At 50.9% G+C, this 22,054-nt stretch overlaps 2 protein-coding genes across 9 annotated transcripts in view; both read left to right on the top strand.

Annotated features, from left to right (window-relative positions):
* Nucleotides 1–8,007, top strand: part of SIN3A (SIN3 transcription regulator family member A) — an 87,405-nt gene extending 79,398 nt beyond the window's left edge. For all 3 annotated transcript variants that reach the window (XM_078333724.1, XM_009005282.5, XM_035261796.3), the window contains exons 20-21: nucleotides 3,650–3,857; nucleotides 6,714–8,007. In XM_078333724.1, the coding sequence (XP_078189850.1) occupies nucleotides 3,650–3,857; nucleotides 6,714–6,944 (439 nt within the window). In that variant the 3' untranslated portion in view covers nucleotides 6,945–8,007. The remainder of the gene's footprint in view (nucleotides 1–3,649; nucleotides 3,858–6,713) is intronic.
* Nucleotides 8,008–10,120: 2,113 nt separating this feature from the next.
* On the top strand, nucleotides 10,121–21,916 carry MAN2C1 (mannosidase alpha class 2C member 1). Of its 6 annotated transcripts, none has more exons than XM_035261813.3 (26): nucleotides 10,121–10,250; nucleotides 10,532–10,657; nucleotides 11,071–11,194; nucleotides 12,066–12,136; nucleotides 13,658–13,835; nucleotides 14,127–14,316; nucleotides 15,610–15,716; nucleotides 15,905–16,015; nucleotides 16,368–16,460; nucleotides 16,593–16,709; nucleotides 16,933–17,028; nucleotides 17,123–17,268; nucleotides 17,623–17,746; nucleotides 18,113–18,234; nucleotides 18,336–18,421; nucleotides 18,546–18,701; nucleotides 18,888–18,998; nucleotides 19,160–19,277; nucleotides 19,527–19,631; nucleotides 19,715–19,871; nucleotides 19,990–20,133; nucleotides 20,809–20,918; nucleotides 21,025–21,104; nucleotides 21,260–21,408; nucleotides 21,490–21,599; nucleotides 21,676–21,916. In XM_035261813.3, exons 1-26 carry the CDS (start codon nucleotides 10,144–10,146, stop codon nucleotides 21,800–21,802), a joined length of 3,165 nt encoding a protein of 1,054 aa, XP_035117704.2. In that variant the 5' UTR covers nucleotides 10,121–10,143; the 3' UTR covers nucleotides 21,803–21,916. The 6 variants fall into 6 exon arrangements, with proteins under 6 accessions (XP_035117704.2, XP_035117705.2, XP_078189851.1 ...); XM_035261814.3 differs by having other exon boundaries at nucleotides 18,901–18,998; nucleotides 19,183–19,277; XM_078333725.1 differs by lacking the exon at nucleotides 15,905–16,015 and having other exon boundaries at nucleotides 18,901–18,998; nucleotides 19,183–19,277.
* Nucleotides 21,917–22,054: the final 138 nt, after the last annotated feature.

Below are 22,054 nucleotides of genomic sequence, written 5' to 3' on the forward strand. Positions count from 1 at the left end.
GCTTCTCAAAGAGTAGCAGTTTCAGGCCTGTTAACTCTTTTCTGCACAAAAGTTTTAAAAAGTTCCCTCTCTATATTGGCAGATTATGATACTGATCCTCCAAGTATATGAAAACAGAGTTTAAGAAGTATAAAATAGGTAGAATGGCTTTTATCCTTCTTAAAAGTTTTGAATTGAAATCTTATGTCTTAGGTTTTCAACAAAGTATCATACCAGTGTTAATAGACTTGAGTCCTAAAGAGAACATGGGAAAAGGGTACCGGCAAAAAGGGCCCTGCCAGGCTCTCCATTCATTGATCATTTGAGCAGTTGCTCTGTTAGGTTCCTCTCAACAAAACAGGTTCCATGCTAATGACATACTAAAATAAACCTGTCATCCTATATCTCTCACCAGGATATGAGGAAGGAGGCACATTTATGTCATGTTAGAAAAAAGAAATTGATAGAATCGTTCTGATGGCAGGATAGTTAAAATGTATGAAACCTTCCCTCTAGAATTTCAGTTTCTCATGTTTTGTCTGACAGCTAAGGGGCTCATTTTATTGGCCTTGAGACCCCTTCACTCTTTGAGCATGAGTACTCCAAAGAGGTTTTGTTTATATGGCTCATACTGGTAATATTTACCAAGATAGAAACAAAAACTGAAACAAAGAAATGTTTTAAATCTGTAATTCATTTTAAAAATAACAATATTTGGCTGTGAGCAGAGGCTCATGCCTGTAGTCCCAGCACTTTGGTGGCCAAAGCGGCGGATCACAAGGTCAGGAGATCAAGACCATCCTGGCTAACGCGGTGAAACCCTGTCTCTACTAAAAACACAAAAAATTAGCCAGGCCTGGTGGTGCATACCTATAGTCCCAGCTACTCAGGAGACTGAGGCAGGAGAATTGCTTGAACCAGGAGGCGGAGGTTGCAGTGAGCTGAGATTGCGCCACAGCACTCCAGCCTGGGCGACAGAGGGAAACTGTCTGAAAAACAAAATAAATAAATAACAATATTAAGCCCATTGTATTTTCTTAAATCATATTTTTAAAAAATAGAATGGCATTGTTTATATTTTATAAACTTGTTTAATGTCTGGCTTACTAGAAGAACAGCTGGATTCTCGTGTCTGCTTCTACATTCAATCTGTTACATTATGTTGTTTGGTTGAAATATGTGAAGAAAATCTGGCCTCACACAAATGTGTAGCTGGAAAAAGGAGAAGTAATTTCAGATCCTTTCAGATGACTGGATATTTTTTCATATGACAACAAAACTACCAGTGATAGTTTCTTAACGGTTAGCTGCAATATCAATTTATACATAAGTGGGCTTTTCAGACAGTTGTCAAAATCCATTGATTGATTTTGTACCATGAAAGAATCCTTTTTTCCTCTATGATTTTGTGACTTTATGCAATTGGCTATTTGGATAATATTAGCTCACTAAGTTGTACAGACCCACTAAATGTTGATATATTTTACAGTTGTCTCCAAAAAAAATCACATTGATTAATATCACTATCTCCAAGTCATCAGACATCTTAGTACTGGGAAGATGTCAAGCTCAGGGTGGTGGCTGATACCGATTCACCAAAATTCATAGTGTTGCTTGAAAATTCCAGTTTTATCATTGGCAACATTATTTTCCTTGAAGTTATTGGCTCCCTTGTTCTTATTTGAGAAAACATGCACCAAATACTTGGCTGAGGTGCCTGCATTTAATCGGTTGTTCTTTCAGGTAAAAATGGTGATCCACTTGTAACTCAAGCAATTGCTCAAGTGCTTTTCTCTAAGAATACCGTTGTACTTTAGCACATAAAGGTGCTTTATGTGTAGTTCCCATTTTATTACACTGGCATGTTAAAAAGATGTAAACCGAGGGGTGGGATTTTACAAATGTTACTGCTTCATTAGAAGCGTTCCTTTTTTTTTTTGAGGCAGCGTCTCACTTTGTTGCCCAGGCTGGAGTGCAGTGATGCATCTCAGCTCACTGCAGCTTCCACCTCCTGGGTTCAAGTCATTCTCCTGCCTCAGCCTTCCGAGTAGCTGGGATTACAGGTGCATGCCATCACACCCAGCTAATTTTTGTATTTTTAGTACAGGCGGGGTCTCCCCATGTTGGCCAGGCTGATCTGGAACTCCTGACCTCAAGTGATCTGCCCTTCTTGGCCTCCCAATGTGCTGGGATTACAGGGGTGAGCCACCGTGGCCAGCCCATCAGAAACATTCTTAAGTGAAACTGGCTTTTTTCACTTAACGTCATTCTGTGGTCAGTGTAAAATGCAAAGACTTGAATCGTAATTGCATTAAGTTACAAAATCATGGAGGAAAAAGGATTCATTCATGGTACAAGATAAACAAATGAAGTTTTACAGCTGTATGAAAAGCTCAGTGTTGTATAAATTGATACTGGAATTTGGTAACAATTTGTTGCCAAACAATACAGGCACCACCAGCATTTTTATTCACCATTACTTTCTTGCTGCCAGCGCAGATGTCAGCGCAGCAAGAAAGAGAAATAATGTTGTAGTATTATTATGAAAATAGCTTTAATCCCACAGCATCTCCTGAAAGGGTCTTGGGACCCTTTTGGTCCCTGGGGTCCTTGGACAAAGAATTGCTGTCTACAGAAATACATATATATGAAGATACTCACTGAAGCAATATTTTGGGATTTTTTTTGAGACAGAGTCTGGCTCTGTCTCCCAGGCTGGAGTACAGGATGGGATCCTGGCTCACTGCAACCTCTGCCTTCAGGGCTCAAGTGATCCTCCTACCTCAGCCTCTCAAGTCTGAGACTATAGGCATGTGTCACCATACATGCCTAATTTTTAAAATTTTTTTGTAGAGAAGGGGTTTTGCCATGTTGCCCAAGCTAGTCTGAAACTCCTGAGTGCAAGCAAGCTGCCTGCCTCCCAAAGTGCTGGGATTATAGGCGTGAGCCACAGTGGCCAACCTGAAGCAGTGTTTTTAATAGCAAGTTATGAGAAATTATATAATTGTCAGGCTTTCTTCACTGGATGTTGAAGAGATTTATCAAGCCTCTCACCCCACAGGGCATCTAATCGTGTGAATTATCTTATTTGTTGGGTATGTAGTGTGGCAGTAGTTTATATCTTCTGGGGGAATTTTTTAAAATAGGCATTCAAATAATTTTTTGTTATGTGGTTCAGATGAGAATCCTCAATTGAAAGAAGCTGTTAAGGAATGGTAAATTCGGGTACATTCTTCTGCAGCAATTGAGGAGGATGAGACTAATCTATGTCATAAAATGAAAAACTATTCCTGACAGTAAGTGAAAAGCTGAGGACAAAATACATAGTATGATCCCATTTTGTCTTAAAAACAAATCCCAAAGTAGAATTATAGCTGGTAATTACATGTGTAAATTTACAGATAGAGGCCTAGAAACTTCTAATTAAAACTCTTAACTGGCTGCATCTGCTAAAGTAGGGGATGAGCAAAGATTTCTGCTTTTTTTCTGTATACCTTCGCAGTTGGAATTTTTTTTTTTTTTTTTTTGCAGTGAAACAATTGAACATTTTTGTATGTTTTTGACAAATTGAGATGAGTACTATGCAATCATATAATAAAACTCACTTGGGGGAAGTCATGGGAATCTGCTTCTGGATGAGCTCTCATCCTGCAGGGCTTTTCTGCCATAGGAATCTGCGGCGGATCCGGAAGTGTCAGCGTGGTCGAGAGCAGCAGGAAAAGGAAGGGAAGGAAGGAAACAGTAAGAAGACCATGGAGAATGTGGATAGTCTGGATAAGCTGGAGTGTAGATTCAAGCTGAATTCCTACAAGATGGTGTATGTGATCAAGTCAGAGGACTATATGTATCGGAGGACCGCCCTGCTCCGGGCTCATCAGGTGAGAACCAGTAACTGAAATTGCTGTGCACATCTCCCACCCCAGCCAGGACCAGGGGAGGCCCAGAGTCTTCTGATTGTTTCTCTGTTTATGGAAACCTGTTCTTAAAGCTGAGACTTACTGAGGAAGTAGGTATACTGGTTTTCTAAGGATGCTGTGACAAAGTACAACAGACTGTGTGGCTTAAATGACAAAAGTTCTGGAAACTAGAAGTCCAAAGTCAGGTGCCAGCAGTGTTGGTTCCTTTTGAGGACTGTGAGGGAGAATCCGTTCCAGCCCTCTCTTAACTTCTGGTTCGTTGCTGTCAATCTTTGGCATTTCTGGACTTGTAGCTCCCTGCCTTCACCTTCATAGTGTTTCTACGTGTGTGTGTGTGTGTATGTGTGTGCGCGCGCGCGCGTGTGCCTCCAGATAAGGTCACATTCAGAAATACTGGGGGCTAGGACTTGAATATATGATTGTTGTTATTATTTTGAGACGGAGTCTCACCTGACTCAGCCTCCCAGAGTGCTAGGATTACAGGCATGAGTCACTGTCCCCAGCCAACATAGAAGTTTTAGGGAGAAGACAGTTCAGCCCATAAAAGCAGGTAAATACCTGGTGGCACCTTTTTAGTCAAGTTACTCCTGGTATTTACATCTCAAGTAGTATCTTAACTTTTGATTGTATGAGTCCTACCTGTTTTTACATTCTGTCTCAATTGTGAAACCTTCCTGGTGCAGCTATGTACAGGGTGTTATGCCAGGCTCTGGGACTACAGCCATGAAGTAGAGCAGATAAGTTAATGTGATGGTATGCACTGCTAGAGAAACAAATCAAATGAAGTAATCAAGGGTAACTGGCATGCAGGCCTTGCTTTCACTGGAGGAGTCTTCTCAAAGGAGGCGATGCTTGAGGCCTGAATGAATGACAAGGAATTAGCCAGGTGAAGAGTTGAGGGAGGGGTGTTTTTTAAACAAAGAAAACAGCAAGTACAAGACTGAGAGGGAGGAAAGGACTTGGGATGTCCAAGAAATTACAAACACCATTGTGGCTCACGGTTGCAAGAAGTTAGAAGGGTAGGCAGAGGCCACGTTGCTTTGTCTAATAGGCCATGGTTTGGATTTTGATTAGGGTGCATTGGGACATTTGGCAAAGATAGCTTGGACTGCTGTGAGGAGAGTGGAGGTGGATATGCATCAGGTTGGAAGAGCAGAGACCACTCAAAAGGGTGCCCTGGTCCAAATGAGATGTGGGGACCACCCAGACTACTAGGGTGGCAGTGGAATTGGAAGAATTATATTGTAAATTTTGCTTATTTATTTATTTTTGAGACAGAGTTTCACTCTTGTCGCCCAGGCTGGAGTGTAGTGATGTGATCTCAGCTCACTGCATCCTCTGCCTCCCTAGTTCGAGTGATTCTCCTGCCTCAGCCTCCCAAGTACCTGGCACACGTGTGCCACCACACACTTGGCTAATTTTCTTTACTGTGTGTTGGGTGTCTACCTATCTCTGATTGAAATGATTTGTCACACTGGGCAACACCAGTTTTGTCTTTGTATCTCTTCTAATATCCTTGCATTTTTACCTGGTGCATTGGTGAGAACAGAACCCTCCCCCCGCAACAGAAGATCTGCTGTGGACTCTGCTTTCGAAGGCAGGGTAACATAGTAGAGGGAGAGTAGGTTTTAAGCCCTTTGCTTTGTACTGGCTTAGAAGTGGATCTCCATGTTGATAGAAGTGATCAACGGCTCATTGGGTCCTATTCAGGATACATTAGAATCAGCTGGTTGCTGGTTTAAAATGCAGATTGGTAAAACCAAGGCAATGTGGGGGTTTTTTGTTTTTTGTCTTCTTTTGAGACAGGGTTTGGCTCTGTCATCCAGGCTGGAGTGCAGTGGTGCGATCTTGGCTGACTGCACCCTCCACTTCCCGGCTCAAGTGATCCTCCTACTTCATCCTCCCTAGTAGCTGGGACTACAGGTGTGTGCCACCATGCCCAGTTAAATTTTATTATGTTTTTATGGAGATGGGTTTTGCCATATTGCTCAGGCTGGTCTTGAACTCAAGTGAACTGCCTGCCTTGGCCTCCCAGAGTACTAGGATTACAGGCGTGAATCACTGTGCCTGGTCAGAAATGTGTATTTTTAACGCATTCCCTAGGTTATACTAATGCAGGCTAAAATTGAGAACAGTGAGCTTTTTCAGCCCAAAAACTGTGTTCATATTTCTTTGGAGGCTTTATGGATTTTCATGTCCTTACATGTTTTATGTTCTTACCTCTTTAACTTTTCTTTAAACAGAGAATTCTTTTTTTCTTTGGAGACAGAGTTTTACTTTTGTCACCCAGGCTGGAGTGTAATGGTGCAATCTTGACTTACTGCTACCTCCGCCCTCCTGGGTTCAAGCAGTTCTCCTGCCTCAAGCTCCCACTGCTACCTCCACCCTCCTGGGTTCAAGCAGTTCTCCTGCCTCAAGCTCCCACTGCTACCTCCACCCTTCTGGGTTCAAGCAGTTCTCCTGCCTCAAGCTCCCAAGTAACTGGGATTACAGGTGCCCACCACCACATGCAGCTAATTTTTGTGTTTTTGGTAGAGACAAGGTTTCACCATGTTGGCCAGGCTGGTCTCAAACTCCTGACCTCAGGTGATCTGCCCACCTCTGCCTCCCAAAGTGCTGGGATTACAGGCATGAGCCACCACGCCTGGCCGAGAATGTTTTTTTTTTTTTTTTTTTTTTTTCTTAAAAAAACAGTAGTATCTAAGACTGAAGCCCACACCTTTCCTTTGCTCCTTTAGAAGAAAATTGGGCTTTGTATTTGAAGGGTTCTTTTTTGGTTCTGCTTCATTTAATAAAAATTTTTTTTCGGTTTTGCAGTCCCATGAGCGTGTAAGCAAGCGTCTACATCAGAGATTCCAGGCCTGGGTAGATAAATGGACCAAGGAGCATGTGCCCCGTGAAATGGCAGCGGAGACCAGCAAGTGGCTCATGGGTGAGGGGCTGGAGGGCCTGGTGCCCTGTACCACCACCTGTGATACAGAGACCCTGCATTTTGTGAGCATTAACAAGTATCGTGTCAAATATGGCACAGTATTCAAAGCCCCTTAACTGCAAAGCCAGAGCAGATAACTTGGGGTGTGTGTGGGGGTGTGTGTGTGGGCCTGCCTATGCACTCACACACTGAAGAAACAAGGAAGATGCCTTTCAAGCCTCACTGGGCCTCTCTGGGACATGGCCACGTGACCTGTGTGTGGCTGGTGCAGCCTGGCGCCAAGTGGGCTACTTTAGGAACATGAATACCTTACAAAGCTGAAGCTGGAACTTTTCCCAAAGGGTTCTTGGTATAGCCTGCCTTGAAGGGGAAGGAAGTCCATGCGAGCAAAAACATGCAGTTCGCTTGCACACACCAGCAGAGCTAAGACTGGAGTCTCCTGTGGCCTAACTTTTCATTGAGGGAACCGGATGCTGTTCACACTTTGACTGCTTGGAGATGCATTTACAAAACAGACTGGGGAACGATTTAATACTCAGATGGATTGGAACTATGACAGTCACTGCTCCTCTCCCCTACCCACAAAAGGAAAAAAAAACTGGATTTGATATTTTTTTTTCTGGTCACTTGAGCACATCTAAGATCACCATTAGGTTTTATCTGGGACCTGCAGTTTGGCTTTGGGATAGATCATCTTGTGGATTTTATTCCTGACAAATCCCTTGCTGCCTACCCTTTTCTCTCCTCTGGTTCTCAGCCTCAAAAAGTTCTAATCAGTCGTCCTTTTTAGCTCCCGTGGAACTGTTTTGTATCTGCCTCTTTACTAGTCAGCCCCAGTGCCATCCACCAGCTTTACTCTCTGACACACACATGCACACACACACAATTTTAACTTGTTTTTTTGTACATAATGTACATACTGTCAATTTTTTTATTAAAAGAAATATGCTTTGATGTGCTAGCATAACTGCTCTAGCTTCTTGTGTACCATAGTACTATGTGGCTTCAGATTTAGTACCTATGAACAGATGTACAAGACATTTATTACACTTTTTACCAAAGGGAGTTACCATTGTAGTACTTTTGTGTAAAACTTGTCTTCCCCTTTGCCCCCAACTTTTTTTTTTTTTTTTTTTTTTTTGTAAATAAATAAAGCTTGGTTCTTACTTAAGGAATAAACTCTCAACCCATGTACCTTGTCCTCACCAGAGAATATTGTGAAGCAGGGATTTTGGCTGCAGTTCCTTATCCAGGGTACAAACAGGATTTTGCTTTAAATACTTGTTACTTGCACTTGTCCCAAATCAAAATATTCCAAAATCTTAGAATATTTCAGTCTTTTATTGTATTTTTTTTTTCCTTGTTCAACTATCTGAAACTTTTATATTTGGGTAAGTTGTCAAGCTGTGTAGTTTGTATTTCTATATATTTTTTCTTACATTGGTGATGGATGGGGGTAAGCAACTTAAATACCAAACCAGTATTTGAAAAAGTGTATAAGGCATGTGGTATACCTTATAAATGGGGTTGGGAGGGAGAGAATTTGAAATGGGATACCTATTTTTTTAATGACATAAATTTAAACTAACAGACATTTAAACATAAATGATTAGGATTTTTCTATGTGGTTAAACTGGACTTTGTGAACAAAGACCAACTAAGCCCCTCCCAGTACTCTGGTTGATTTTTCTTCAGCAACCATTATGCAAGTCTTAGTTGTAACCAGCAATGTTTTGGGTGTTTTATGTTTGCCTTTTAGTTAAAAATCTCCAACACTGCCACCAAAAAGAAAAATATTAATTTTTGGCTTCTGGATTTTCAAAACACATGGTAGACCTCTCTGATTTTAGGCTTTTATTATTGTTTAAAGACAAAGTCTTGCTTTATCACTCATACTGGAATGCAGTGGCACAATCATAGCTCACTGCGGGCTTGACCTCCCAGGCTCAAGCAAATCTTCCCACCTCAGCCTCTGCATGCCACCATGCCCGAATTTTTTAACTCTTTGTAGAGACAAGGTCTTGCTATGCTGCCCAGGCTGGTCTCAAACTCCTGGCCTCAAGCCATCCTGCTACCTCAGCCTCCCAAAGGGCTGGGATTACAGGCGTGAACCACCAGACCTAGCCTGATTTTAGGCTTTTGTTTTGTATTCGGGAGAGGAGACTGTGAGCCAAAGTGTAGGGTGCCAAAAAGAGCTTTGTGGGAGGAGAGTTTAGGGCAAAGCTGGGGCAGTGACACCTGTCTGCAGGTCAGGATAGGAATTAAAGGCCAGTTCAAGAGAAAGTCCCAACCCACCAGTGCAGCCAACAGAAGAGGAAGTTTTACTTAGTACAGCCTGAGTTTTCACAAGCAGCATTTTTATTCCTCCTGCTGTCTGACATCTGAGCTCCAAGCTCTAAACCCAGTCTGCATTGTACGCAGCAGCAGGTTATCTTTATTTTAAATTACGTTTGATATTCTGTACCTAAGTCACCTTTCCGTGTGATTTGCATTTGAAATGTTGTAAACTTGGTCAGTATTTCCATTAAAATATCAGGGCTAATCTTGTGTATTTTTTTTCTTCCTAATGATTATAGACAAAGACTCTCTTGGCAATCCCAGTAGGGAAAAAAAAAAAAAAGTTGCAGTAGAGTACAAGGGATGAGAATGAAACTGGAGGTCTGTTTCTGCTATTATGGCTTCCCTGGACTCTACAGTCCTGTGTGGTGAAATATATTTTTCTGTTGAGATCAGCAGTACCATGACTTTTGACATCTCAAACTCGTTTCCGAGTTTCTGGTGGTGTGGAATGTATACTGATATACATTCAGTAAAGCATGTAATCGTAGAAGTCGTGGTCACTTGGGCGTAAAGCTCTACTTTCCTGCTAACACCCATTCTAGGCAGTCTGGCTCTCCATGTGAAGCAAACACCAGTTGCCCTGTTAACCGACAGCTAGAGGCAGAGGTCTCCCGGTTGCTGCTTCTGAGGCTGGGTCTGCAGTAGCTGAGGCTCCTGCGCTTCCTGCCGAAGGGCCTGAGTCTCTGTCCCGACACCTTTTAAGAGTTCTAATAATCAGATTTCCCATTTTATTTGGAGATTCGCCCTGCGGCCCACTAGCTCGGACAGCATAGGAGAGCCTCGAAAGTGCAGTTTATAGCTTCCAACTCGGCTCAAGGTTCAGACGACAGCTGGGCTTCCGGGAGCCACTGGTGTTCCACGAAAAGCTGCCCGGGACTGGAAGGCGCCCTGCGGACGCCGGAACCTTTGGTTTCCTGCCGTGGAGCGAAACAGTAGCGCCAGGGGACTTCCGGAAAGAGAAGCGAGAGCTCAGCGATGGCGATGGCAGCGGCGCCGGCTCTGAAGCACTGGCGCACCACTCTGGAGCGGGTAGAGAAGTTCGTGTCGCCGCTCTACTTTACTGACTGTAACCTCCGCGGCAGGTGTGGTCCCAGGTCCCGGCAGCTGGCTGACCGCATCCGTGCGCCTCAGCCTTTACTTCCGGGGGGAAACGCAAACTGCAGTCACCCGGGCCGGGGGACGAAGTGCCCGCTGCAGACAAGACGGGCCAGGGAGGAGGGGGTAGGGAGTGGAATGTGCCGTGGCGTGCCTACGCTGCCCTCTTGGTGGAGGATCCAGGGGAAGCGCGGCCCCACCGGCCAGGTGGCCCCCGATCGGAAACGGAGCGGCCTCCAGCACGCGCCCACCGGTCGGTCCCACGCAGGCTTTTTGGGGCCAGCTGCCCCGTGGCCGCGCTTTCAAGCTTCCTGACACCGGAGAGACTTCCCTACCAGGAGGCAGTCCAGCAGGATTTCCGCCCGGCGCAGGTCGGGGACAGCTTTGGACCCACGTAGGTAACGCCCAGTGGGGGGCGGGGCCAGTGGGCCCAAGGGACGTCCCAACCCAGCTCCTGGCCACGCCTTCGTTGTCCAGCCACTGCCCTAGACAACTACGTGAGACTGAGTAGCACTCTCTGCTAGGAACAGCTCCCTGGTTCCTCAATCTTCAGGGGAGGGCTTTCATCACCTCATAGCCGCTTCTGGGCGCCCTCAGGGACCTCTGATAACCTCTGCCTCTTTCCCTTATTTTGCTGCTCACCTTGTTGCTCCTTTCTTGTGGCTCAAAGCTGAGTACCTTGTGACACTGCAGATGCTTGGAGAGTCTCAGGCCCCTGCCAACACTTTATCCAAGGTGTTGGTTAAAGTCGTTGGATGTCAGGAGAGGGCTTCTACCTCTAGGCCGATCACAACAGCTCTCTTGCAGATGGTGGACCTGCTGGTTCCGGGTGGAGCTGACCATCCCAGAGGCATGGGTGGGCCAGGAAGTTCACCTTTGCTGGGAAAGTGATGGAGAAGGTCTGGTGTGGCGTGATGGGGAGCCTGTCCAGGTGAGGAGCCCTACCATAGGGCCAGGTATGGCCATATTTCAGCCCTGAAATGACCATAGCCCTTCTGTAGACTCTGGAGAAGCCACAGCTGAGTGGGATCACAGGGTGGCATCACAATTTCAGGACTAGGGAAATTACCGTTTTGACATCTGTGTGATTGGTCCTTAGTTTTTATTATATGTAATACAAACTTATAGGCAAACATTTCACACAGTTCTAGATAAAGTAATGGATCATTCCCTATCACCCGTTCTATTCCCTAGCTATAACCAATGTTAAGTGTCTTGTTCATTCTCCAACCTTATCAGGTTTAGTCCTTATACTCCTTTGTGGTAGGTCTTTATACTCATTTACAGATTAAGATGCTGAGATGTGTAGAGGTTAGTTCACTCACTCAGGTTAACACAGCTTCGATTTCAGATTGGATTGACTCTCAATCTGGGGTCAAGACTGTTCTTCCTTCTCTCCCTCCCTTCACTGGCTCAGCAAATATCCCCTGGTGTCCATTCTGGGCCAGACCCTTAAGCACTAGGGTATAGAAGGGAATGTGGCAAACCTACTCCTGACTTGATAGAGTTTCTTTTCAGGTATTTATTTAGGGCTGCAGAGGCCACCAGAAACCACACTCAGGCCACCTAACCCTTTCTCAGTACCCTTCTCCTAAGACCATGGGCTTTGCCACTAGGAAACAGGGGCTATTTGGTAGTCCTGGTGCCAGCTGCCATGGGAGTTGGGGCATCTGTCGGGTCCCTGATCTGCCAATCTTGACCCTGCTTGGCAGGGAGGACCCAGAGCTGGGGACCAGTGGGACCAGGACACTTTACCTGAGCTGTCCAAAGGCTTCAAGCGTTATCTCTCCCCTCCCTACTAGGGTTTAACCAAAGAGGGTGAGAAGACCAGCTATGTCCTGACTGACAGGCTGGGGGAAGGAGACCCCCGAAGGTGAGTCCCTGTGCCCTGGTTGACCGGTGCTGTCAGGGAGGGAGTACCAGTGAGCAAGGAGTAGCTGAGGCCCAGAGTGATCTCAGAAGCATCCCTCTGCTCCAGCAAATCATCCTTACATCTCATCACTTGCTTTTAGAAATGATTTTTTCCTAACCATAAAAATAATGGGCTGGGTGCAGTGACCCACACTACCTGGGAGGCTGAGGTGGGAGGATCACCTGAGCCCAGGAGGTCGGGGCAACAGTGAACCATGATCACACCACTGCACTACAGCCTGGGTGACAGAGTGAGACCTTGTCTCAAAAATAATAATGTTTGCCTTCTTGTGGTAAATACAGGAAACCACAAAGAAGCAAACCGCTACTGTTATTCCACTCCCTAGAATAGAGATGGCCGTTATTAACATCTCAGCATTCATGTTCTTCTCTTTTGAAACAAAGTCTCCCTCTATCACCTGAGGCTGGAGTGCAGTGGTGCGATATTGGCTCACTGCAACTCCTGCCTCCCAGGTTCAAGCAATTCTCCTGCCTCAGCCTCCTGAGTAGCTGGGATTACAGGTGTGCGCCACCACGCCCAGCTATTTTTTGAATTTTTATTAGAGATGAGGTTCCACCGTGTTGGCCAGGCTGGTCTCAAACTCTTGACCTCAGGTAGTCCGCCTGCCTCAACTTCCCAAAGTGCTAGAATGACAGGCGTGAGCCACCACGCCTGGCCCAGTATTCATGTTCTTGGTGGATCTTTCTGGCATAGTTTTTATTAGTTCAGACTCTTTCCTATTGTGTACTGACTTCTTACATTCCATATTATAACATGGACATTTGATGACACCATTAAAAACACTTCTTAGACATTATGATTGTGTTTTATATTGAGTGAACATTTCAAATGCTTCCAGATACTGGGAGTATGGGGGTGAATAAAATAGTCCTTGACAACAAAGGGAGACAGAGCTACTCACATATGACAACCCCGAGGGCTCTGGAAGGAAATCCTGGGTGCTCCACTGAGGACTTTGCTCTAGACTTAGCAGGGAAGTGGGGTCAGGAAGGCCTCCCTGAGGAAGTCATGTTTACTCTCTGAAGACAGTATGGCAGCGCCACAGCCCAGCCTGTTCTCCAGTGAATGGCCTGCCCGTGTTGGCCAAGCTGGTTTTAGATCTTGGGTCCGAAAGTTCGAGCCTGAGAGATCCAAACATGCTTTTAATATGCAAAGAGGCTTCCAAGGCCAAGGCAGTGCTTTGCAAAGACAACTTTGGAAATATCTAAGACTAAACAGTATCATTTAGATGATTGCACACTTTGCTACTTATCCTCCCTGACAGCAGGCCATGGGATCCATCTGGTGTTTCTGGTACAGCCCTCCCACATGCACTCCTAATGTTCTGGGGGATCCTCTGGGTGGTGGATCCTGGAGGCAGACAGGTTGGGCTCAGCTGGATGCCTTCTGGGTGCCCCCTCCCCAAGTCCCCAGAGTCCTGTGCCACTGTCTCGGCCTGAGGCTGCCTCCTCATGTTAATAGCCTCACCCTCTATGTGGAAGTGGCCTGCAATGGGCTCCTCGGGGCTGGGAAGGGAAGCATGATTGCAGCACCTGACCCTGAGAAGATGTTCCGGCTGAGCCGGGCTGAGCTGGCCGTGTTCCACCGGGATGTCCACAATCTCTTGGTGGATCTGGAGCTGCTTCTGGGCATAGCCAAGGTAATTGACACCCCCTGGACCCCCTGGTACCCTCTAGAGCCCTGCTCCAATAAGGCTGTTTCTTGGGTCAGGTAAGTGGGACTCTGGGAATCCAGAGTAGGAAGAGGTTTCACCTGCTTGAGGGTTGAGAGAATTTTCTATTTGAAAGCGAGAAGGGAGATGGTACTGAGAAGAGGTCCAGCCAGGAAAAAGGATTAGAGGTCAGGACCTGAGAGCCCTGAGGAGATCAGTGGGACTGATGGTCTGGAAGCCATGCTTGAGAAGGGGATTCAGGGCAGGACCCTCCTGCAGGGCCTCGGGAAGGACAGCCAGCGCAGCTTCCAGGCCCTGTACACAGCCAACCAGATGGTGAATGTGTGTGACCCTGCCCAGCCCGAGACCTTCCCGGCGGCCCAGGCCCTGGCCTCCAGGTTCTTCTGCCAACGTGGAGGTGAAAGCCAGCACACCATTCATGCCATAGGGCACTGCCACATTGATACAGGTAGGACAGCAGCTGGTTGGGCTGGCTGGGGAGGCAGGAGTGCCCTTGAAGACCTGGATGTGCCCTAGAAGCACTTGTGTGATGCTCAGCAAGTTCTTGCCCCTCTTGAACCTCAGTACTCCCCATCTGTAAAATGGGGCAGAGGGGGCTGGACTGTGGGCTCTGCTTGCTGTGGATTCACTTTTCTTTCTTTTCTTTTCCTTTTCTTTCTTTCTTTGTTTTTTTTTTTTGTTGTAGTCTCACTCTTGTCACCCAGGCTGGAGTGCAGTGGCATGATCTCGGCTCACTGCAACCTCCACCTCTTGGGTTCAAGCGATTTTCTTGCCTCAGCCCCCACGAGTAGCTGGGACTCTAAGTGCATGTTACCACACCTGGCTAATTTTTATATTTTTAGTAGAGATGGGGTTTCACCATGTTGGCCAGGCTGGCCTCGAACTCTTGACCTCAGGTGATCCGCCTGCCTTGGCCTCCCATCCTTGGCTGAGATTACAGGCATGAGCCAGCATGCCCAACCTCATTTATTCTTTCAACAAAATCTGTTGCCTCATGGGGCCCGTGCTAGATACTGGGGGTAGGATTACAGAGACCGATGATCACAGAATCAGCAGGCAGTGTTGGTGTGATGTTGGTGGGGAGTCTGGGGTGCTGGAGAGCACAGAAGAGGTGCTTACTCCAGCTGGGTTGGGGGGATTCCAGAGGCTTCCTGGACAAGCTTGCAGTGTTTGAGTTTGTTGGGGTATCCACGTTTTTAACAGGCTCCTGAAGGTATTGATTCTGATGTAGCTGAAGTTTTGGGATCACAGAACAAGGCCTTTCTCTGCTGGGCCAAGATGTAGGGTAGGGTGTGAGAGATTTTGGGCTGGTAAAGAAGGAACTGCAGCCTGGGGGTCAGGAGAGCCTACAGCACCTCTGGCAGGACAGCTGGCTCCATCCTGGGAGTTGTGCCCCTGTTCCCAGGTATCCGTCAAGTGTGTGTAGGGGCAGCGTAGTCCCTGCTGCCTCTCGTAGGATCCTCTTGGGGGTATCTAATCCCCCAAGAGGACTGAGGCTATTCCGGGCCCTGGAGCCTCCATTTCCTGACCTGTGTCGCTGGTCTTATAGCACTGCCGGCCTCCTTTCCCCAGCCCCTCCTCCAACCTCGCTGGAGTGAAGTGACCGTTCAGGAAGGACACCTGGGGGCCCTCCAGGGTGAAGGGCCTGGGATGGGAGTGGGGCTAGGTGACCCTCTGGATTCCCAGCCTGGGCCTGTTCAGCCTTGCCGCTCCCTCTACCCTCCACCCCTTCCCCATCTAGCCTGGCTTTGGCCCTTCAAGGAGACCGTGAGGAAATGTGCCCGGAGCTGGGTGACCACCCTGCAGCTCATGGAGCAGAACCCTGAGTTCATCTTTGCGTGCTCCCAGGTCAGAGGGACAGCTGCAAGAGGCAGGGGAGGCACGTGCCCCTCCCTGGAGCTCCACAGGCCCTGAGGGCTTCCCGGGCCTGGGGGCAGGGCTGCTCCTCACGCTCAGCCACTCACTGGGTCCCAGATGCTTGGCCCTGGGTGGAGCCCTCGTCCCTCTGTGCCCAGCTCCCCTCAACCTGCCCACAGGCGCAGCAGCTGGAGTGGGTGAAGAGCCACTACCCCGGTCTGTACTCCCGCCTCCAGGAGTTTGCCTCCCGTGGGCAGTTTGTGCCCGTGGGGGGTACCTGGGTGGAGATGGTAAGTGCACTGGGCGTCCCTCAGCCTTGAACCATGTGCTGATGGCCTTCCCTCAGGTGGCCCCAACCCTCCTTCTTTGCTGGTGACTCTGCAGGCCACTCAGTTCCCCTCTAGGGCAGGCTGGCTCATTAGTCCCTGGGATGTCACAGCCCTGGAGTTTGCATGGCCTAGTCCCGGGCACCCCCTGAGGCAGATGGCCAGTCAGGCCTGAAGGACGGGCACTTTCTGAGGTCTGGCTGGAGCTGGCGTGTCAGAGCAGCCCTGGCTTCTCCTGCAGGGTTGGGTTGGCCTGAGCGCCCGCTGCTCCCCATCTGGTGCTGACCTGTGCTGCCTCCCACTTCCTTCACTCCAGGACGGGAACCTGCCCAGTGGAGAGGCCATGGTGAGGCAGTTTTTGCAGGGCCAGAACTTCTTTCTGCAGGAATTTGGGAAGATGTGCTCTGAGGTAGGCCGAGAGCTATTGCAGCAGGCTGTGGGCAAATGGGGCTGGCGTGCGGCTGGAAGTGCTGAGGGCTGGGGCCGAGGGGAGGCCGCTGGGAGCCCCGGTTCCTGTACTCCAGGACCTTCTTCCCCACAGTTCTGGCTGCCGGACACCTTCGGCTACTCAGCACAGCTCCCCCAGATTATGCGTGGCTGTGGCATCAGGTGCTTTCTCACCCAGAAATTGAGCTGGAATTTGGTGAACTCCTTCCCGGTGAGCAGGCAGGCCCCTGGGGGGTCAGGGTAAGAGTGGGCCTCAGTCCCACAGGGCCATTTGCCTCTCCCCCTTTTTGAGGAGTCCCAGAGAGACCACCGAACCCTCCCCCACAGACAGCAGGTCACACAGCAGGTAGGGGCAGGACTGAGTTTGGAGATTGCGCCTCTGCCTCAGCCCTGACTCTGGCCGCTCCACCCTGCCTCTGTTTCCCTGCCGGTAGCACCATACCTTTTTCTGGGAGGGACTGGATGGCTCCCATGTACTGGTCCACTTCCCACCTGGCGACTCGTATGGGATGCAGGGCAGCGTGGAGGAGGTGAGGGGACGCCTAGGGTGCTGGGGTGGGGGCAGGCTGGAGAGGGCTGGCTTGTTCCAGGCTGACCCACGCCGGCCTGCCCTCACCTGTCCAGGTGCTGAAGACCGTGGCCAACAACCGGGACAAGGGGCGGGCCAACCACAGTGCCTTTCTCTTCGGCTTTGGGGATGGGGGTGGCGGCCCTACTCAGACCATGCTGGACCGCCTGAAGCGCCTGAGCAATACGGACGGGCTGCCCAGGTCAGGCCAGGCCTTGGCTGCCATTCAATCCCATCCTGGGCCCTTGCCGGGAGCCCTGCCTTCCCTCAGACATGGGGCCCACCCCTCCTCTGGGCCTTGTCCTGTTCCAATCCTAGACCATGGGCTCCTCCAAACTTCCACCCTGAGGTTGGGGGAAGCTGAAGGTGGTAAGGGCTCCAGCCCACCAGAGAGAGAAGCTCTCCTACAGCATCCAGGGCTGGCATTATGTGGATGGGGAGCTTTCTGGAGTGGCTCCCGTGTGTAGGGGCTGGATCCTTTTTCTGCTCTGGTGTGGAAGAAGGGGTAGCCATGTGGTCTCCAAGGCTGGGACACCCAGGCTTGTGGTCTCCTCAGGGTGCAGCTCTCTTCTCCAAGGCAGCTCTTCTCAGCGCTGGAGAGCGGCTCCGGGCAGCTGTGCACGTGGGTCGGGGAGCTCTTCCTGGAGCTGCACAATGCCACCTACACCACCCACGCCCAGGTCAGGGACTGGCTGCAGGGCCATGCAGGGAGGGTGTGGCCTTGATCTGCAGAGGGTCAGAGAAGGCAGCAGGGGACAGAGCCCAGGCCAGACCTAGGAGAAGAGGTTCATGTTCCAGGAAGTTTGGAGGAGAGAAGTCCAAGAGCTGGGTTGGCCACAGAAGCATGGACGAGGCAGCGTCTCTAAAGAAAGAGGGGTTTGGGCTTCAGGGAAGAGACGGAAAGCATTTGAGGCAGGTCACCTGCCAGAGGCCTTCTTCAAGAGGCCCCTGGGGAGTCCCCAGGGATTCTGAGCATGGGAGGGCCTTGGAAGGTGTCCTGGGACCCTTAGGCAGGCTCCAGACTGATCTTCCCATCCCGGGCTCAGATCAAGAAGGGGAACCGGGAATGTGAGCGGATCCTGCACGACGTGGAGCTGCTCAGCAGCCTGGCCCTGGCCCGCAGTGCCCAGTTCCTATACCCAGCAGCCCAGCTGCAGCGCCTCTGGAGGTCAGCCTGGTGCTGCCCCTGCCGCCCACCTGACTGCTCACAGCAGACACTTCTGTAGCTGCCCCTCCCAGCCTTTCCATCCCTGCCCTTGGCCCCTGCAGGCTCCTGCTTCTGAACCAGTTCCATGATGTGGTGACTGGAAGCTGCATCCAGATGGTGGCAGAGGATGCCATGCACCACTATGAAGGTTAGGCTCACTCCTGCCCACTCTCTCCAACCCCACGGCTGAGCCTGGAGTGTCTCCTCTGTGGGATACTCATGGGCCCATTCCAGACCTGTTGCCCACCCATGACCAGCCAGTCTCTCCTCAGACATCCGTTCCTGTGGCAATACACTGCTCAGCAATGCGGCCACAGCCTTATGTGCCGGGGACCCAGGTCCCGAGGGCCTCCTCATCGTCAACACCCTGCCCTGGAAGCGCACTGAAGTCATGGCCCTGCCCAAGCCGGGTGGGGCCCACAGCCTAGGTACGGGCTGAGGGGAAGGGGTGCTACTGTGGCAGGAAGGGTGGACGTGACAGATCAGGCCTGGGATACCCCTGGGGGTCTGTGCCCTGGGTGCCCCAGATTGGAGAGTAGCAGCGCATCCTCCACCACCCCACCCCCACCTGTGCAAGCTTTCTGGAAGGTCAGGGAGGCTGCACTGATGCCCAGGCTTCACCCCTAGCCCTGGTGACAGTGCCCAGCATGGGCTATGCTCCTGTTCCTGCCCCCACCTCGCCGCAGCCCCTGCTGCCCCAGCAGCCTGTGTCTGTAGTGCAAGAGGTGAGTCCTGCACGCCCTGGGGGCAGGAGCGGTGCTGGGATGCCTTCTAACCCAACCGGGGTCCTGAGTTCCTCTTCCTGGGGCAACTGGTGAGGTGGGGCTGGGGCTGGGGTGGGGTGGGGTGGGAGGACTTTTGGTATGGGAAGCCCCTACAAACTCAGCCTCAAGGCCTCCTCCCGCAAAGACTGATGGCTCCGTGACTCTGGACAATGGCATCATCCGAGTGAGGCTGGACCCGACTGGCCGCCTGACGTCCTTGGTCCTGGTGGCCTCTGGCAGGTGCCAGCTCCTCACTGCCCTTTCCCAGTGCCTGGCAAACAGATCCCAGCCTGCTTCCTCTCTCCCATGGCCACAACACTGCCCACAGCAACCCACTAGTGGGTCTGGGCTGGAGCCCACACATGGGGCATGGCAGGCTGGGTACTAGTCCCCTGTCTGCTGGGCCTGCTCACTCCACCCTACCCCACCAAGCGCAGCTGGAGGGAACGCAGTCAGATGGTTGTAAGCACCAATCCCATGTCCTTCCAGGGAGGCCATTGCTGAGGGTGCCGTGGGGAACCAGTTTGTGCTGTTTGATGACGTCCCCTTGTACTGGGATGCGTGGGACGTCATGGACTACCACCTGGAGACACGGTATGGGCCGGGCAGCACGTGGGGATGGTGGAGGTGGGGGGAGCACAGGCTGCTCTGGCTCAGTGTGTGCACCCTTCCCATAGGAAGCCTGTGCTGGGCCAGCCAGGGACCCTGGCAGTGGGCATCGAGGGCGGCCTGCGGGGCAGCGCCTGGTTCTTGCTGCAGATCAGCCCCAATAGTCGGCTTAGCCAGGAGGTCGTGCTGGACATTGGCTGCCCCTATGTCCGTTTCCACACTGAGGTAGCAGGGGGGTAAGGGGCTGGCTGTTTTCCCCAAGCATGCTTGGTAAGGAGGGAGCAGCCCCAGGCTTTGGTGTGTCTCTTCCTTCCCTTACTCCCACCCTCCATCCTGCTCCCAGGTACACTGGCATGAGGCCCACAAGTTCCTGAAGGTGGAGTTCCCGGCTCATGTGCGGAGTTCCCAGGCCACCTATGAGATCCAGTTCGGGCATCTGCAGCGGCCCACCCACTACAACACCTCTTGGGACTGGGCTCGATTTGAGGTCTGACATGGCAGGGTGGGGGTGGCCTTGGACTCCTCCCTGGCTGGGGAGACTGGTTGTTTTGTACGGGCTGGGGAGGAAGAGGATAATCAACATTTGCCGCTTCCTAACATGTGCATTGTACTAAACACTTTACATTGGCTGGGCGCGGTGGCTCACGCCTGTAATGCCAAGGGAGGCCAAGGCAGGCAGATCACCTGAGGTCGGGAGTTCAAGACCAGCCTGGTCAACATGGAGAAACCCTGTCCCTATTTAAAAGAAAAATTAGCCAGGTGTGGCACATGCCTGTTATCCCAGGTACCTGGAATGCTGAGGCAGGAGAATCACTTGAACTCGGGAGGCAGAGGTTGCAGTGAGCAGAGATTGTACCACTGCACTCCAGCCCAGGCAACAGACTGAGACCCTGTCTCAAAAAAAAAACCAAAAACACTTCACATTTAATTTGATACTCATGATCACTTGGTGGGGTGAGTACTATTATTTATTCCCATTTCGCAGATAAGGAAACTGAGGCTTAGGCAGATACGGTGACATGCCCAGGGCCCCCTAGAGTGGGAGCTGGAGTTGAGTTGTGTGGTTCTAGAGCTTGCACCCCACCAAGTGACAGGAGCTCTGAAGTCTGGGAGCAAAAGGAGAGGCGCAGGGCCAGCACGTGTGTCTCGGATCTGCCCTCAGGTGTGGGCCCACCGCTGGATGGATCTGTCAGAGCACGGCTTCGGGCTGGCCCTGCTCAACGACTGCAAGTACGGCGCTTCGGTGCGAGGCAGCATCCTCAGCCTCTCACTGTGAGTGGGGTACCCACCAGGCCTGGGAGCTGGCAGGGGACATGGGTCTTCCCGGCCGCAATTCCACCAGCTTCAGCCTGACCCCTACCGGCCCTCCTCACCCCAGCTTGCGGGCACCTAAAGCCCCAGACGCTACCGCTGACATGGGGCGCCACGAGTTCACCTATGCGCTGATGCCGCACAAGGGTGAGTGCTGGGCACGGTGGGGCCTTCCTGCAGCCCTAGACACCTCTCTGCTCTTCTCTGAGCACAAACCCCAGCAGCCTGGCTCCCTGCCCTCCTAGGGACATGGGAGGGAAACCCCCATTCTCCACCAGTATCACTTTCTGGTCATATCCCAGGTTCTTTCCAGGATGCTGGCGTTATCCAAGCTGCCTACAGCCTCAGCTTCCCCCTGTTGGCTCTGCCGGTCCCGGGCCGAGCGCCCACCACCTCCTGGAGTGCCTTTTCCCTGTCTTCACCCGCCGTCGTATTGGAGACGGTCAAGCAGGCAAGGGGTGGGATGTGTCGGGGGTGGGGTCCCGGACTGGGCACCCCCTTGGCCTCGCCCACCAGCCCCGTCCCTCTGCAGGCTGAGAGCAGTCCCCAGAGCCGCTCGCTGGTCCTGAGGTTGTATGAGGCCCACGGCAGCCACGCGGACTGCTGGCTGCACCTGTCACTGCCAGTTCAGGAGGCCATCCTGTGAGTGGCGCCGTGAGGTGGGGGCAGGGGTAGGTCCTGCCCTGGGAGAGCCTTCATTGCCCCTCCTGTTCTCCAGCTGTGACCTCTTGGAGCGACCAGACCCTGCTGGCCACTTGCCCCTTTGGGACAACCGCCTGAAGCTCACCTTTTCTCCCTTCCAAGTGCTGTCCCTGTTGCTCATGCTCCAGCCTCTGCCACACTGAGTCCCTGGGGCTGGGGTCTTGTTTGTGGAAGGCTTTGGGGACTCCTAATTTCTGCTTCTCCAGCCTAAAACAGGGATCAGTCTCTTCTTGTGGAATAAATTTTTGGATGAGAAACCTGCTGGTAGCCACTGCCCGCTCCCCTTAGGGCCTATCGTCAGGCTTGGGGTTGGGGTGGGAAGTCTGGGGTGGGATGGTTTTTGGTGGGAGGGGCAAGGTCCTAAGGTACCTGTGTGTGGAAGGTCTGGGTTGCAG

Source organism: Callithrix jacchus, chromosome 8 (genome assembly GCF_049354715.1).
Source record: "Callithrix jacchus isolate 240 chromosome 8, calJac240_pri, whole genome shotgun sequence".
NCBI lineage: Eukaryota > Metazoa > Chordata > Mammalia > Primates > Cebidae > Callithrix > Callithrix jacchus.